General features: G+C 32.0%; 1 protein-coding gene across 4 annotated transcripts in view; it reads left to right on the top strand.

Moving 5' to 3' along the window:
- Nucleotides 1-19,280, top strand: part of SUPT3H (SPT3 homolog, SAGA and STAGA complex component) — a 593,114-nt gene that overhangs the window by 309,292 nt on the left and 264,542 nt on the right. For all 4 annotated transcript variants that reach the window (XM_031968418.1, XM_031968416.1, XM_031968419.1 and 1 more), the window contains one exon: nucleotides 14,320-14,404. In XM_031968418.1, coding sequence (XP_031824278.1) covers nucleotides 14,320-14,404 — 85 coding nt within the window. The remainder of the gene's footprint in view (nucleotides 1-14,319; nucleotides 14,405-19,280) is intronic.

Genomic DNA, 19,280 nt, shown 5'->3' on the forward strand with positions numbered 1-19,280 from the left:
ATTCCCAAACGTTTGGCATTACTCTGGGCATAATTTTCAAGATTATAAAGCACAATTAGATTTTTTAAAGTTTCTGTCATTTCTATGCAGAAATATTTTTGAATTTTTTTTTGTTTAGAAGTTCTTACATTAAAATTGGTTAACATAATTTATCAATGTAACCAACACCCCTGAGATTTCTATGAAATATGTAAACAAAGGTTCCGAGGAAATTGCAATACTAGGAAACTCATCAACCTTGAGATATCATCAGCTTTGGTTTTCACACCTCATCAGAACCCATTGTGCCTCTCATTAGAGAACTGAAGGGTAGAACAAAGAATTCTTTTCCCCTAATGGTGAAAACATATATCTTTAATAAAATAGAAAACTTTATATCATACTACATGAAAAAAAAACAGAGCTGAGTGGAAAATTTGACATAAAAATAAAGAAGTCAAGAGAAACAAATATATATATATATATATATATATATATATATATATATATATATATATATATATGCAGTCATAAGGGAGTAAAATAGACTAAACTACTTATATTCTTATAAAAGATGATGGTACATATATTCCCTTAAAATGCTATGATCAGAGCTCAAAGAAAGAGTATAATGGGATTCTGCTATGTTTTGTCGATCTTATTAGGAGAATGAAAAGAGAAGAACACAGTAACAGAGGAGAAGGAAAATGAAGAATGGGTAAAACAATTGCATATACAGGAGACACAAGTAGAAGTTTATTTGACAGAGAAAATTGGGAGGGAGGAGTTGAACTTGAACTTCTTATTTGTACTTGTTGAAGAAAGGAGGAATACATATACACACACACATACACACATTCCCACAAACACACAGTTGGGTACAGAGATACATTTTATCCAATAGATAAACAGGAGAGAAAAGTATTTAAAAAGGGGAGGGGGAGAGAGAATAAAAGGGCGTATAGATTTAAGCTAGGCATTTTTAAGAAGAAAAAAAAAACCTTGTAAAGAGCAGAAAAGGAAACAAAGAGAAATAAAGGCATAAAAGAATAGAATGGAGGAAAATACAAAATTAGTGATTGTAACTGCAAATGTTAATGGGATGAACTCACTCATGAAGTAGAAGAGGACAACAAAATGATTAAAAACTAAAATCCAAGATAATCTTGTTGACCAAAAAATATATATATTTGAAGAAAAAAGGAACACACAACAGTTAAAATAAGGACCTGAATAGATTCTGTTATGCTTCAGCTGAAATAAAAAAGGCAAAGGTAATAATTATGAACTCAGACAAAAGAACAATAAAAACATACCTAATTAAAAGGAATTAAACAGGAAACTACATGTTGCTAAAATGTCCCATAGATAAGAAATTAATATCCAAACTAAATATCCAAACTGCTATAAAGTGGTATAGCATTCAAATTCATAAGTGAAAATTTAAATGAATTACATGGAGAAATAGAGTAAAACTTTAATAGAGGAGGATCCCAATTTACTTTTCTTATTTAGGTAAATCGAAAAGAAAAATATAAATGAAGAACCTGCATGCAGTTTTTAAAAATTAAGATATGATTGATACTTTTTGTAGGCTATTGAATGGGAATATAAAAGATTACACCTATATTCAGCTATGCATAGCATCTTACATATTAGGGCATAAAACTAAGAAGAAAATGTAGAAAAGCAGAAATATTAAATGCATCTTTTAATAAAAATACTACAACATATCTTACATTCAGTAATGATCTTTGAAACACAGATTAAAAATTAGTTAGAAAGTAAGTAATTTTATTCTAAAAGAATGTGAGGGACTTCCAGAAAGAGATAGAAAAATTCCACTTACAATACGATAATTGTAGATGGTATTAAATACTTACAAGTCTACTTGCTAAGACACACACAGAAAATATGTAAACAAAATTATAAAATATTCTGTCCAAATAAAGACAGGTGTAAATAATTGGAGAAATATTAATTGCTCTTGAGTAGGCTGAGACAATAAAATACAAAAATGACAATTCTAAGTTAACATACTTGTCAGTACCATATCAATCTAATTACTAAGGGATTACTTAATAGATTTAGGAAAAAATAACAAAATTTATTCAGAGAAATAAAAGGTCAAGAATATCTAGGGAGTCAATGGGGGAAAAAAACACAGACTAAAGGGAGATTAGCAGCATCCCATTTCAATTATACTCTAGATCCTTAGCCATAAAAACAATTGGTACCAGGTAAGAAATAGAAAAATTGCTCAAAGGAGCAGATTAGGTAAACGATATAGAGAAGCAAACAAGCTCACTATCCCCAGATTGATAAATCTAATAGTCCTAGCTATTTGGGCAAGAACTCACTGAATTAAAAAAAAAAAACACTATTGGGAAAATTGGGATGCAATCTGGTAGAAACTAAGCATAAAGCAATATTTCATAAGACAAGTTCTAAATAGGTACATTAGACTTAAATGGTGACAACATAAACAGAACACTACCATCACTGAAAACACATATTAAATCTCTAGCTGGAAAAATGTTTATTATCAAACAACAGGTAACAGTTTCATAAGAATTTTAAATCTATAATTTTGACTACATAAAATTGGAATAATTTTGTACAAGCAAAATCAGTGTTGTTAAAATTATAAGTGGAGCAAAAAATTGGGATATAAATCTTTGCAGTAAGATTCTTTGATAAAGGTCTCATTTCTACAGTTTAACGGGAATGGATTTAGATTTATAAAAACATTTCCTTCTTGATAAAAAGATATGAATAAAATTTTCAGAAGAAGAAATACAAGCTTTCAGTAGCCATAGGGAAACAATGTTCTAAATCACTAGTGAAGACAAAAACAATAAGATAATTCTGAGTTACTACCTGATATCCAAATTTGACAAAAATGAGAAATAGTATGCTAGAAGGTATGTACAAAACTAGAAATATATTTCTATATATAAAATAATATATAGAAATATGATTTCTAATTTCTAAAAAAAATGGAAATATAGAAATGTGCTATTGTTATAGTTTTGATCTTAGTCAGCCATTCTGGATCTCTATCTTCAACAAATAACTTTAACTTCACCAGTCTTGTGAACATTATGTACCATTCTTAGAAAAGAAGTTTTTTGTTTTGTTTTGTTTATTTTTCTCTATTGATAAGCAGGTGTTTCTTAGTAACTCTATTTAAATATATGGCTATTTTATATCATATATCTATTTATATTATAAACATTTATATCTTTTAAATAAGCATATCTTGTTTAGGCAGATAAGATATTCTTATCTGACCAAGCCTATATTTGTCTGTTGAAATAGTGTTTTTTATCAATGATAATAAATTTCTAGAGGAGGAGCAATGTTTTATCTTTGCACAGGACCTTGTAAATTAGAAGATTATTGAATATATTTAAAAAATTATTTTCTTCAAACATGTACAAAAATAGATATTTTTTTAAATACTGAAATTTAGAATTATAAAATATAATTCACAGTACAACTCTAGCATTTTTCAAGGGAATTGTAATAAATACATGGTGTATATTACTTACTAAAAATTGTATTTTATGTTGTTACATTCTGACATCCTCCTCATTTCTTGTCATTTTTTCATCATATTCTTTGGAATACTGAAAATCCTTTTCATCTGTGCTTGTTAATTTCTTTGTTCCTTAGGAACATTGCTGAGACTGAAAATAAATTTTTCCTTATTTTATTTAGAATGAAAATGACTGATTGCTGTCCAGTCTGCATATTCTAGAAAGGCAATTGTCTTGTATACTTCCTGATTCTAACTGAAGCCTTTTGTTAAGGAACAAATGGAATATATTATGTTGTATGACTGGATTAGATTATACATTTTTTTCTTTTCACAGGCATGACTATTTGTAAAAATTAACATTTGAATTGCTTAATGGGAATTATAACAGCTTTGTATAGTTTGCCCTTATTTTAAAATTTCCAATTTTATTTGGTATATTTACTTTATATGAAAATGAAGCCATTTTTATGCTTCATGGAGCAAATTGAATCCTAGAAATCCATTCACACAATATAAGATGTTTTGTACAGAAATAATAATACTGTATTAATTAATGTCAGGTGGCTTTACTTAAAAGGTATTTTAAATTAAATTATAAATTTGAAATGAGAATTTTAATTCATTGATGATTTTTGAGGCCCTGTTAGGCAAGTATGTGCTAAGGGATGATGAAATTACATTGTATCATTCTTTTTCTTGATTTCCTTTTATCTCTTCTAGAAGTTTATTAGCAATAGTAGTTAAATACTTTTACTGATGATAATTCTTTTTTTTAAAATAACTTTTTATTGACAGAACCCATGCCAGGGTAATTTTTTACATTATCCCTTGCACTCACTTCTGTTCCGATTTTTTCCCTTTCTCCCTCCACCCCTGCCCCCAGATGGCAAGCAGTTTTATACGTGTTAAATAGATTACAGTATATCTTAGATACAATATATGTGTGCGGAGAATTGGATTCAGAAAGTATAAATAACCCGGGAAGAAAAACAAAAATGCAAGCACTTTACATTCAGTTCCCAGTGTTCTTTCTTTGGGTGTAGCTTCTTCTGTCTATCCTTGATCAATTGAAACTAAGTTAGATCTTCTCTTTGTTGAAGAAATCCACTTCCATCAGAATACATCCTCATACATTATCATTGTTGAGATATATAATGATCTCCTGGTTCTGCTCATTTCACTTAGCATCAGTTCATGTAAGTCTCGCCAATCCTCTCTGTATTCATCCTGCTGGTCATTTCTTACAGAACAATAATATTCCATAACATTCATATACCACACTTTACTTAACCATTCTCCAATTGATGGGCATCCATTCATTTTCCCTGATGATAATTCTTAAGAGAGGAATCTGTGACTACTCATTTTTTTTCTGGACAGAATTTGTACTTTCTAAGAGAGGAGACACTTTTAACATTATATATATGAGAGCTGAAGTATAATCTGTTAGGATTATTTAGCAAATGACTTTTGGTTGTACCATGAAATGTGGGAAAGGAAAGTTGGAGAAAAAGGCTAGGTTCATGTTGTGAAGCATGTCTTCCATTGCTTACTTGAAAGCATCTTCAGGACAGCAGAGTTATTGATCTTATTCTCTTCTTCTCATGTTCCTTCTCTGTGGCTCCTAAAAAGGGAATCCTCCCCTTCCCTTCTCCACTCTGCAATCATATGAACGATGAGTTGGACTTTGAAGTAATATGTTGGTCTTCCTTTTGATTTTATGTTTATTTTTATATCTTACCAGATTCAGCATAGCAGCTAAAATACCTGCTTGGTCTTTCTGAACCTCAGATTTCAAAATTAAGGTTTTTTTTTTAGCCTCTATGCCTATCCTTTTCGATTAGATTATTTAGTCTCCAATTAATTTTTAATCTTTGCTTCTGTGGTCTTTTAATAAATGTGATTTTTATTGCATGATGGCCTGAAAGGGGTGAATTTAATAGTTCTGATTTTCTGTTTTTGTTTGTGAGGTTTTTATGCTCTAATACCTGGTCCGTTTTTGTGAAAGTGCCATGTATACCTAAGTGGGAAGAAAAGGTATATTCCTTTCTATTTCCATTCAGTTTTCTCCAGAGGTTTATTATACCTAATCTTTCTAAGATACTATTCTTCTTCTTGACATCTTATTTATTTTATTGTTAAATTTATCTAGTTCTGAAAAGGAAAATTTGAGGCCCCCCACCAAGGTAATTATACTGTATATTTCTTCTTGTGATTCATTTAACTTTTCCTTTATGAATTTGGATGTTATGCCATTTGACACATATGTTTTTAGTATCTTTCTTTTTCAAGTGTTTCTTGTCAACAACATATTGTTGGATTCTGGTTTCTAATTCATTCTGCTGTGTTTCATTTTATGAATAAGTTCATATAATTCATACTTACATTTATGGTTACTAATTTGTGTATTTCATTCCATTGTGTTTTCTCTTCTTATCCTTCTCTTTTTTTATCCTGTCCCTCCTTTAAAATCTGCTTTGCTTCTGAACACTGTCTTCTTTTATCTATCTTCCATTTCCCTCATCACCTTCCCTTACTATTTCCCTGTAGGGTAAGAGAGAATTCTATTATCATTCATATTTGATCTTTTTTTTTAAAGCTCCTCCAGGAATTCTTGTTGGGCTTGTGTCCAATTCACTTTTTTCTTTTGAGGCTTTGTTTGTTATTCTTTTGATTTCATAGTCTTCTGAGTTTTTATCTTGAACTTCCCTTGTCACCATAGTAACTTTTTGTGGTCAGGTTCTTTATTTGTTGTTTCCTTATTTTTCCAGCTTACTTATCAATTTTGAACTGTATATTAAAGTTAGATTCTGTTCCTAGTTTGGTGATGGTTGGGAGCACTGTCTTAAACTTCATACTTTTTGTGCACTTCTGTGTTTAGAGCTAGTTATAGGCATTTGAAAGTTTTTGATGCTTTCCAGGTGATATAATTTGGGAAAAGGTACAGTTTCTGTTCTTTTAGTCTGTGCTCTATGCTTCCTTATCCAAAAAGAACCCAGATTCTTTGGGATTTCAATAGATATTGTCCCTCAAAGTAACTGAATCCTTAGGACCAAAAGGGATACTCCTCATCAGGACTCCTGCTTCATTTTGATCAATAGTCCTCTTTTTAGCTATTGAACTATGAGGTGGAAATGTGTAAGTATAAACAATGGAGTTGCCTGATAGCATTGGTCCTGTATTCCTGTAGCACAGAAGTACTCTGATTTCTTTCTGATTACTTTCCAGGTCTCCTTACTGGCTCTTTTGAGAGCTCCAGGAAAGTGCTGTTGTTTTTCACATCTTCTTGGTGACACCCATAGTGTCATCCAGTGATTTTGGGGTCCATCTCTACCCCCATATCATAGAAAGATCTCTCTTTCTGACCTTCTAATTTGTCTTTGACTGGGAAAATGTCTCACTCTTACCTTTTGTTGGTTCTGCTGCTCCAGATTCCAAATTGGGGTTTTATTTTAAGATTGTTAAGGGAATGTTGGGAATGCTCAGCTGGGTATTTTTCTACTCATCTATCTTTACCTCTTTAATTAAAACTGAAAAAAAAAAAAGATGTTTTCATTGTTTTGTTTGTTGTTGGTAGACAAATTTTGATCTTATTCAAAATTGTTTTCTTTCCGTTTTGTCATTCATGGTGCAATCAAGCCATGTATCCTAGCTCAAACAAACTAACTTCAAAATCCCCGCACATTCTGATGATAATACAGGGGAAAATGCCTGTTTTTACTTCCTATTATACTAATTGAATTTCACACCTGACAATGTTCAGCTTACGTCACTTACTGACTCTCCTATAACTATTACTGCACCAACACTGGTCACAAAGTGATTGGGTCACCTGCTTTCTAATCTTTTTACTTCTCAGTCTTCCTAATCAATCACAGTTTTTCAGTCATTTACTTCTCTTTTCCTGTTGTTTGTTTGGGAGTGAGAGCTCTAGGAATGAGAAAACTCTTCTGTATTGCAGCATGGACTTACTTTCCTACCCCTACAGCATCTAATACTCTGCCATTTTTTCTTAGGCAGTTTCCATGTTTTATTAACAACATGGAAATGCCAAAACTAAGGTTTTAGACTGGTCAATTATTTTCAGAGCTTTTGGGGGTAGTGGTTTTACATCACCTTTAGATGAGTCAGAATATTGCTTTATAAATCAGTGGGAAGCATCCTTAGGAAGTTGGGAAGACATACTTTCCAATCCTGTCTTGGATACTTATTGCCTATGTGACCATTGTGATCATGGATAAGTTACTTAGTTTCATTAAATATTAATTTTTTTTCTTTTGAATTGGGAATAAAAATAGTTCTTTTCATCAAAGCAGTGCTATTGTGAGAATAAAATGATAAAATGTCTGCAAAAATACTTGGCAAATATATAAAGTATTGTTGCATTCATAACCTTAGTTTTATTGTTACCCCTGGATATCTTCTTTAAACTTCAGTTATGTATTCTGATAATCCTCCAAAGGTATCAAAACAAAGTTTATTATTATTATTATTATTATTTGCTTTTCAGGAACTATTTTAAAAGAAAATATCCACTATACTGAAGGACTCATCATTAGATAATTTAGCTTATCTGAATTTTTTTTTGTTATCCTAAGTATCTAGAATAGAATTCTATATAAAATAAATGTTTAATAAATTGTTGTTGTGATACTTTGTAGGAGAGGAAGAGAAAAGAAAAAGTTAAAAAAAAACAAAAACACAAGTGAACAAGGACAAATTGTCACTGCCGTGCTCCAAACAAGTTTGAATTTGCTATCCTCAGGTTACCTATGGTGATCCATTCTTAACTTGTTCTTTGTCAAACTTATCAGTCATACATATCCATTTAATGAAGTCAAGTCTTAACTTTTTGCATGAAGCAGGTAAAATAATATAGTTGCATGTGGTTGGAAGTAGTGTTAATTCAAGAGCAGTGATAATTTACATGTGTTTATGACCATTTCATTGCCCTAAGCAGCCAAACATAACCAAACCTCTACAGTTTTTTTCTCCCCTAACTGCAGTGGGTAATTTGGGCTGGTCAAATATTGGATCATAATGACATAAACAGTATGATGTCTTTGTTTGCATGTGCTGTTTAGTGCCAGAGTGGATGACTAGAGTGCATATTAGGCCTCAAGCCTCATATTCACTCTAATTATAATTATGAGAAATACCTTGGAACTATAGTGATAGTTACCATATAAATATCCAGTCAAATATGTGGGTAGAGGAAAAAGAAAAGTTGTTTCTTTTAGAAGGAAAAGTCATCCAGGGCCTTATACCAAGTGATAGTCACATACTGTCCATTCCAAAGTAATGTCAATTACCTGAGGTAGGAAAAAGACTGAAAAGCCAGAGCTAATAAAAAAAAAAAAAAAGTAACTAGCAACCAAGACCACACCAATTATTTAACCACAGTATCCAGAATAATTTAACCACATTAGAGTTTGTAGCCAACAGTAAGTACTGAAATGTTGGAAGCAACTACAACATCCAAAAAGACACACACATGGAACTAAAGAAATGTCTCTTTGTCCTTACTTTTCTGTTTGGTTCCTGGATGCCCCATGGGAAGGATCTACTTGTGGGACTTGTGTTCTTGGGGGCTGGTATGACTGGATGTTGAGCCTGCCTGTTACAAATTATCACCAAAGCAGTCAACCTTTATTTCTCTCCCTTGGAATTCCTATGATTAAAAATAAATCACATCTTTCCCATTATCCTTAATGAGGTTCTTCACATTCTTAAAATGGGTTATTGGAGAACAGTGATGCATTCTATTAAGTATTCGAATAGCAACAGCATAAAACAACATGATGCTAACCCTTAAGGAAACATTTCCATTCTTCTTTCTCTTTATGGGACTATGAAGGAAAATGCTCTTATATGTACACAGTTTAGTTTAGGGACTAGACTATGAGTTCATCATAACAGAGAATTGATGGATGAGGACACTCCTACTAATGCTTATCAGCACATTCTTTTTTATTTATATCTTAGCATTCAGTGATTTGCATAAGGTTGTTGTATATAATACAAATCAGAGGTGTGACTTGAACCCAGGACTTCTTGGCTTCCAGGCCAGCTGTCTCCTTACTGTGCCATGCTGCCTCTTATGTAGATCTATGAATAAATAAAATTGATTAACTCTCCTATCTAATTTTGTATTAATTTATTTTTGGGATATCTACTTTCCTATTCATTTCCAATTTTATATTAACTACACCATTGATAATTAAAATAAATAATTACCCTAATGGTTATGACTCACATCTGAGTAGCTAAAAATCTTAGAGACTGATAGATAATTACTGTCATAGAATAGAATCAAAAGACCTTTTCTCTTTGGTCCAAACTTAAGATTTAAACTACATGATCAACTCACTACGATCTAATAATAAAGATATATCATTCATTTCTCCTTACAATTAGAGAGGTTTGCCTAATAATAAATCATATCTCTCCCAGCCTTTCACTCCATTTATGCTACATACGTTCTAGTCCAGTCCTTTATCACATCTCCTCTGGACATTTGTAATAATCTCCCTATCTCTAATCAGTCTTCTCTATGTCTAAGGATATTGCTAATACCAGGATCAAATATCTGTCTAATCATGTCACTCCTATGATCAACTGATTCCAGTGGTTTTCTATAATCATTAGGAACAAATATAAGTTCAAATGTTTTAAAGTTATTCACAGTTTGGCTCCAACTTGTTTGTAAAGGCTTTTACTACTCTTACTTCCCTTTATACATTCTTTTATATTACATCCTTTCTGTATACTATATGCATCATTAATTTTTCTAACCAAACTAATCTTACTCTTAACCACAAATGGTCATATCTTCTTCCCTTACCATACCCTACATTTCATCTACAGTGTGATCTTTGGTCCCTCAGTCGACCTCAGTTTCCAACTCCCCTGAACAAACCACTCATTTTTCCCTCATCTTGACTCCTTGACTGTCCTTTTCTGTTGAGTTCTTAGGCCCCTTAATATATTGGCAGTTCTTTCCTACCTTCCTTCAGCCTTGAACCACTCCCACTATCTGCTGCCTTGCCTCTTATACATGTGTTGCTAATGACTTCAGGAAAAAAAAAAAATCACACTTCTAACTCTGATTGGGTCCATCATAAACTTATGGCACAAATTTCAACTGGCCTCTCATTGTTGCTAAGTGACTTTGAACAAGCCATCTTTTGATCCTTAGTTTCCTTATCTGAAAAATGAAGGCAGTGATTTCTAAGATCCTTTTCAGATTCTTTGATCTAACTGTAAAATTTTTATGATCTTTTGTTTTCTTTGGTGCACCATCTACCTACCTAAGTAAATTGAAGCTTCTTATAAGTTAGTTGGATAATCTTTGTGAATTGCTGTGGCCAACAAAATTCCATTATTTGCTGTATATTCTCTAGTTTTGTGTTTCTCTAAACTTAGCTTGTCCAATACTTGAAAAAAAAATAGATTGGTATGAAGCTTTTCTGATTTGATATTACTTATCATATTTTGTCCTCTGCTGCGATAGCATAGCTTTCAAAAGATGTGTTACCTTCACAACACAATGAAATATTGAAGTGGCATTTCAAGAGAACATTATGGTTTCATTTTGCAAATAGTATTTGATTTGTTAAAAAAAAAAACTTGATTTGTATGCAACTTTTGAGAAACACACTTCATAAAGCAAGTTACATCTGTATATGATATGTTCTGTGTAGCAAAATTATTTCAAGCACATGGTGCCAAATTTTTTATTCAACTGATTTCAAAATCTCTTACAGTGAATATAGCCTATACAAACAAAACAAAACAAAACAAAAACAAAACCTTTCTTTTGTTCTCCCTATGTGTTAACTTTTTTTAAAAAAAAGTGTTGTTGAGTTATAATTAAACTTTTCATTATTTTTTGTCACATAACAGCTTATTCTTTATCACTGCTCATTTTCCCATTTTAGATACCTTGATAGAATACCTAGAGATCAGTTCAACTGCTAGCCCAAACATTTCATTAATTTTTTTTTCTTGGTGTGAAAGAGTGATTCTTTATTAAATTGATTCCTAAAAACCATAAGCAGATATATACTTATATTATCCTGAAGCTGAATTTTAGCAATTATTTATTAAGTAGATGCGGAGCCCAAGACTATCTGGTAGAAGAGATCAAAAGATTTGTAAGTCAGGACCCTTCTCCTTATGGAGTTCACAGTCTATTAGTTGTCAGTACAAAATGATATGTGAAAATTACACAAAAGAACCAAGGGAGTAAAAATTTAGCATTACTTATTCAGGAGACCATGGAAAATGTTTTGAAGGGGGTTGCATTTGAGTTGAGCATTGATGAGTAGAATTTCAATAAGCAGATATGAGAATTAGGATAAGGACATTCTATGCTTGGAGACCAGTGTCTGTGCAAAGGCTTGGAAATAAGACAGTAAAAGATCTCTTTTGTAGGGAAAGAAGGGAAGTTCAAGCTCATTTGGTTGGGGCTTAGAATACATGGAATTGAATAGCATGAGATAAAATTGATAACGTAGGGTGGCAGCAGGCTGAGGAACTTTATTTTTTCTAGATATAGATAGGCTTTAGACCATACTTTGCATGAATATTTCACACCTGACATGACCCAATCCCAGTTCTATTATGCCCTTTATCCTTGAATGGATCTGTTCCCTTTTAAAATTGGGAATGAATGTAAGAACAGGAATACATTTCACAAACTTGCCTAATTATGGCATTTATATTTATTTTGTATAAACAAACTTTGGGAATGTCTAAAATGTGTATATGTTTTTTTTTTTTTTTTTAAGTGCAGGTTTTGCTTATTACTTAAAATATTTTGGTTTGGTACATGGAAAGTATTCCTCAAATATGTCTTCCTTCTGGTATAATTTTAAATATATATACTTTTTGTAATAATATAAATTCCCTTAAAAGTTTATTTCTCTAATTTAACAGGTGTTTTTTTAAAGATCATCTTCCAATTTGTCTTTGTATTGGCCTACATTGCACATAGATACATATGTGCAAGTCTAATTTAAACCCACAGTGTGCTGTAGCAATTGCCTTCACAAAAATGCTGAACTGGTTAGCCCCAAGTTCTTATAGTATTGGAACACAAACCTATGATTTCATTCAACACATGGGATCCCATTTCTAACTTTAAGCATGCAACTTAAGGACTAGAATCTCATCTTATCTTATCAACAGTCTCAGGTTTTTAGGCATCTGCCATCCATTCAGTAAGTGAGAATTAGAATATTAGAGGGTCAGGCTAATAGAAATGGTTATTAAAACATTTGGCATGTTGATTGACTTTAGATGATTCTCCCTAGAATTGAGGATGAGGAGTAAAGAATTAAGGATTAGAGGGAAGGAAAATTCGTCATGGTGACAAAAAAAAAATCATCAAAGAAAACAAGAAAAAAAACAATATGTAAACTAACAGCAAAAACAAAAAAAAAATTATGTTTTGATCTACATTCAGTCTTCATAGTCCTCTTTCTGAATGTGGATGGCACTTTCCATCACAATTCTATTAGAATTACCTTGAATTATGGCATTGTTGAAAAGAGCCAACAATGTTAGCTCATCACAGTTAATCATCTCCTACTCTTGTTACTATTTACAATGTTCTCTTGGTTCTTCTCATTTTATTTAGCATCTATTTATGCAAGTCTTTTCCAGGCTTTTCTGAAATGTCATCTCATCATTTCTTATAAAACAGTAATATTCCATTACATTCATCTAACATAACTTATTCAGCCGTTCCCCAACTGAGGGGCATCCACTCAATTTCCAGTTACCAAAAGGGCTGATTTTTGTACATGTGGGTCCTTTTCCTTCCTTTATTATCTCTTTGATCCAGACCCAGTAGAGACATTGCTGGATCAAAATTATGCATAGTTTGATAAGCTTTGGACATAGTTTGATAAGCTTTGGTCATAGTTCCAAATTGCTCTTCAGAATGGTTGAATCATTTTACAACACCTCCAAAAATCCATTAGTGTCCCAGTTTTCCCATATCTCCTTCAAAATCATCATTATCTTTTCCTGTCATCTTAGCCAGTCTGAAAGATGTGAGTGGTACCTCAGAATACTATTTCTATTCCTTTGTGTTACCTAGGCTACTGAAAAGTTAGATGATTGTCCAAAGTCACCCAACCAACATGAATCAAAAGCAAGTTTTGAGACCTGACCTTTATGCATTTTGCTGCTGATATTTGTATTTTTTGTGTGAATCAAATTGTCCCAAACCTTTAACTCTGCCTTCCTTTAAGGTCCATCTAGATCTGCTTACTATGATCAGTATTAATTGTTAGTGATCATTCCCTCTAATTATACTCAAGTGTATGTGTGTGTGTATACACATGTTTACATTTGGTACCTTCTTCCCTGTCTCCTTGAAGAATGTGAGCAAGAGCTGGGTTTTTTTTTTTTTCCTTTTGTGTTTGCATCTTTAATGCCTTACACTTAAGAAGATGCTGCTTGTTGGATTGGATGTAGTTACCTCCCTCTCCTGAAGAAACATTAAAATCTTAAGTAACTATAACTACTCAACTTACACAGGTTGATATCTTCAAGGAAGAAAAATATGCTGTTTTAGAATGTGTAAATAAGTTTAGGATGAATGAAAATCATCTAATATCTTGTATATCTCAAATATCTATTAAATGTTGAATTTGTTGAATTGCTTCATGTGCTATAATATTATTTGACTGGTTTCCAGTTCTTCCACCTCAAAACAAAGCAAAACTTTCTACTTTTCAATTTCCTTTGGGTTTATTAATAGTAATTTATTTGTTTATTTCTAGGTTTTCTTTGGGAGACGCTAGAAGGCCACTTCATGAAACAGCAGTCTTGGTGGAAGATATTGTTCATACTCAGTTGATTAATTTGGTAAGAATATATATTGTCCTATATGAAGTGACCCAATCTATAATATTATTTCACTCACCACATATGGTTCTCCATGAATACTTTTATCCTCTTCTATTTTTACTGTGTTAGCTTTGTTCATCAAAAATAATTATCCTTAATTGAGTGCTAAGGGGAAAAATAAACTTTTGTCATCTAAGTAATATAATTAATATTAAAGTTTTGAAAGAAGAAGATGCTGAACCAAATGAAATCAAAATGTGTCAGATTTCCTAAAGAATTTATCAGGGGGATTATGCCATTAACTGGAGGGCTAATCCAAAAAGGATTTAGCACCCTAAAAAGATTTAGAGGGAGATTAATGTTCTTTTATAAGGGAAATATAACCTCAGAGGTTGATATCATAATTTGGCTTTCTGATTGCATACAGTGAAGTTATGATGATTTTTGTCAATGCAGAGAATTAGGCTAAGAATTCAATGTGGGGCCTAAACCTGAGATAGTGTTGTAATAAAGGTTGACTTAATGAGCAGAACCAAGAGATGATCAGTTGCGATGGACTTGGCTCTTTTCAGCAATGAAGTGATTCAAGGCAATTCCAATAGATCTTTGATAAAAAGTGCCATTTGCATCCAGAGAGAGAACTATGGAGACTAATGTGGTTGTTTTCTTGTTTGTTTGTTTTTCTTTCTCATATTTTTTCCCCCTTTGATCTGATTTTTCTAGTACAACATGACAAATATGGAAATATGTTTAAAAGAATTGCACACACTTAACCTTTATCAGATTGCTTACTGTCAAAGTGTTACAAAAACCAACTGCTGAAAATTATCTTTACATATTTTTGGAAAAAAACAAAATGCTATTAAAGCATAAAAAAAGGTTCACTTAAAAATAACAAAAAGTCCAATTAAGATGAAAAGATCAAGATAATCTGTGTTTCTCTCTGCTTGCCTCAGATTGTTAGATTCTGACTTTTCTCTTTCTTGGATTCTTGGATTGTTGAATTCTGACTTTTCTCTCTATATATAGTGCCACTCCTTGCTATCAAGGACCTGCCCACCTATCAAAGATCTGGAGTCTTCTCTCTCATCAGGACCATGGGAAATATCAGAGTTAAGATTGAAGCCAGGTCCTTTGGGATTCTTTTTTTTTTTTTAATTGTAATAAGCTTATTTATTTTTAATACACATTGCTTTATAAATCATGTTAGAAGAGAAAAATCTGAGCAAAAGGGGAAAACCAGGGAAGAAATTAAAAAAACAAAAAACAAAAAAAGAAGTGAACATAACACATGTTGATTTGCATTCAGTCTCTTTAGTTCTTTTTATGGATACAGATGACATTTCCTATCCAAAGTCTATTGGGATTGCTTTGGATCACTGAACTACTGAAAAAAATTAAACCTTTCATAATTGATCATTTCACATTCTTGCTGTTATTGTGTACAATGTATTCCTGATTCTGTTTGTTTCACTCAGCATCAGTTTTTGTAAATCTTTCCAGGTCTTTCAGCTTATTCATCTTTTTTTTTTTTGCTCAGGCAATTGGAGGGCTGGTGCTCTAGTGCTCTATCCACTATGCCACCTAGCTGCCCTGTATTCATCATTTTTTAAAGGACGATAATATTTCATTTCCTTCATGTACCACAACTTGTTCAGCCATTTGCTACCACTTGGATTCTAAATCAAATGTTCTTTCCATTTTTTTTTCTAATTCTCTTATAAATAAGAATGCCACATTAGATTATCTCAAGTAAATGTGGTAATTAAATAACTTAACACTTAATTTTCACTTAAATCATGGCATCTTTATATTACCTCTTTAAAATATGAAATAGATAATAAGGGTTTTTTGTGTGTGTTTTACTTAGAATAGCTAAAGATGAGGATAAATTAACAAGCTGCTTTGTTAACTTATTGATTTTGTTCTGGAGTTCTTTTATTTCAAGGGAAGTGAAAGTCACATTAATGACTTAATTTTTTGAACTTTGATATGGAGTGGACTACTTTTATTATAGACTTTTATATTCTGTGAAATCCCTTTGAACATTATGTGATTGCTTAGGAAATATTTCATATTTATTGTTGAAATGCTATTTTTATCATTAATATGCTCTCATTTTCATGTTGTACCTTTTGTTATGTTAATTTTGAAAAATAAATGAATTATTAAAAATTCATTTATTAGAAACGGCATAAGATAAAAAGCAATGCTCTAGGTTGCAGAAGACCTGGACTCTAGCTCAGCCTTTACCACTAGCTGGTTATAATTTTTAGAAAACCTTTTAAATTTTCTGGGCAATAGTTAGGTCCTCTCTAAAACAAGGGCATTGAATTATGTCATCTTCATAGTGCTTTCACCTCTAATGATATCACTTTAAGATCTTCTAGGAATGTCTATATCTGAGAACTAGATTTCTGTTTTCTTTTATTTCCTTTTTTTCTTCACATCTGAGTTAGACTGCATTTTTGTCATAATACATTTCTTCCATGGTTGAATCTAAGTTTTTTTTTTTTTTTTTTTTTTTTCCCTGCCTAATGTGAAGTCAAAGTATGTTACTTCTCTGGTAGGAGTTCATTTGCAAGAAAGTGTAACATTTGATCAAGTCCAGATTTGAGCTTCCAAATTCCAAGAGAAGTTGCCTGTTTGATTACCTTTGTTGCTAACTTCTTGATATTTGGGAAGCTAATGTTTAGGTCCCAATATTTAACTCTATGATGTAGAAGTCTGGTTGTAATCCTTTTTCCCCACTTTTTAAGGTTAGTGCTACCCATCATTTTTTTTTTTTATAATTATAACTTTTTATTGACAGAACCCATGCCTGGGTAATTTTTTACAACATTATCCCTTGCACTCACTTCTGTTCCGACTTATCCCCCCACCCTCTCCACTCTCTCCTCTAGATGGCAAGCAGTCCTATACATGTTAAATACGTCACAGTATTTCCTAGATACAATATATATGTGAAGAACCAAACAGTTCTCTTGTTATACAGGAAGAGTTGGATTCAGAAGGTAAAAATAACCCGGGAAGAAAAACAAAAATGCAAACAGTTTACATTCATTTCCCAGTATTCTTTCTTTGGATGTATCTGCTTCTGTCCATCATTGATCAATTGAAACTGGGTTAGATCTTCTCTTTGTTGAAGAAATCTACTTCCATCAGAATACTTCCTCATACAGTATCATTGTTGAAGTGTATAATGATCTCCTGGTTCTGCTCATTTCACTCAGCATCAGTTCATGTAAGTCTCTCCAAGCTTCTCTGTATTCATCTGCTGGTCATTTCTTACAGAACAATAATATTCCATAACATTCATATACCACAATTTACCCAACCATTCTCCAATTGATGGGCATCCATTCATTTTCCAGTTTCTATCCACTACAAAGAGGGCTGCCATAAACATTTTGGCACATATAGTTCCCTTTCCCTTCTTTAGTATCTCTTTGGGGGTATAAGCCCATTAGTAACACTGCTGGATCAAAGGCTATGCACAGTTTGATAACTTTTTGAGTATAGTTCCAAATTGCTGTCCAGAATGTCTGGATTCATTCTCAACTCTACCAACAATGTATCAGAGTCCCAGTTTTCCTGCATCCCCTCCGACATTCATCATTATTTTTTCCTGTCATCTTAGCCAATCTGACAGGTATGTAGTGGTATCTCAGAGTTGTCTTGATTTGCATTTCTCTGATCAATAGTAATTTGGAACACTCTTTCATATAAGTGGAAATAGTTTCAATTTCATTATCTGAAAATTGTCTGTTCATATCCTTTGATCATTTGTCAATTGGAGAATGGCTTGATTTTTTATAAATTAGAGTCAATTTTCTATATATTTTGGAAATGAGGCCTTTATCAGAACATTTAACTGTGAAAATATTTTCCCAGTTTGTTGCTTCCATTCTAATCTTGTTTGCATTAATTTTGTTTGTGCAAAGGCTTTTTAATTTGATATAATCAAAATTTTCTATTTTTTGATCAATAATGATTTCTAGTTCATCTTTGGTCACAAATTCCTTTCTCCTCCACAAGTCTGAGAGATAAACTATCCTATGTTCCTCTAATTTATTTATAATTTCGTTCTTTATGCCTAAATCATGGACCCATTTTGATCTTATCTAGGTATACGGTGTTAAGTGTGGGTTCATGCCTAATTTCTGCCATACTAATTTCCAGTTTTCCCAGCAGTTTTTGTCAAATAATGAATTCTTATCCCAGAAGTTGGAATCTTTGGGTTTGTCAAACACTAGATTGCTATAGTTATTGTCTATTTTGTCTTGTGAACCTAACCTATTCCACTGATCAACTAATCTATTTCTTAGCCAATACTAAGTGGTTTTGGTGACTGCTGCTTTATAATATAGTTTTAGATCAGGTACAGCTAGACCACCTTCATTTGATTTTTTTTTCATTAATTCCCTTGAGATTCTTGACCTTTTGTTCTTCCATATGAATTTTGCTGTTATTTTTTTTCTAGATTATTAAAATAATTTATTGGGAATTTGGTATAGCACCAAACAAATAGATTAGTTTAGGGAGTATTGTCATCTTATATTCACTCGGCCTATCCAAAAGCACTTAATATTTTTACAATTATTTAAATCTGACTTTATTTGTGTGGAAAGTATTTTGTAATTTTGCTCATATAATTCCTGACTTTCCTTTGATAAACAGATTCCCAAATATTTTATGCTATCGACAGTTATTTTGAATAGAATTTCTCTTTGTATCTCTTGCTGTTGGATTTTGTTGGTGTGCTATCCATCATTTTGCATTAGCTGTGGAGCCACTGTGCAATTTAGGTGTCTTAAAAATTATAATCAAATGTGAATAAATCTGTGGTATATGCAGCTTAATCCATTATTAAATGACAAAAATATATAAAATA

The sequence above is a fragment of the Sarcophilus harrisii genome, chromosome 4 (assembly GCF_902635505.1).
Source record: "Sarcophilus harrisii chromosome 4, mSarHar1.11, whole genome shotgun sequence".
Taxonomy (NCBI): Eukaryota; Metazoa; Chordata; class Mammalia; order Dasyuromorphia; family Dasyuridae; genus Sarcophilus; species Sarcophilus harrisii.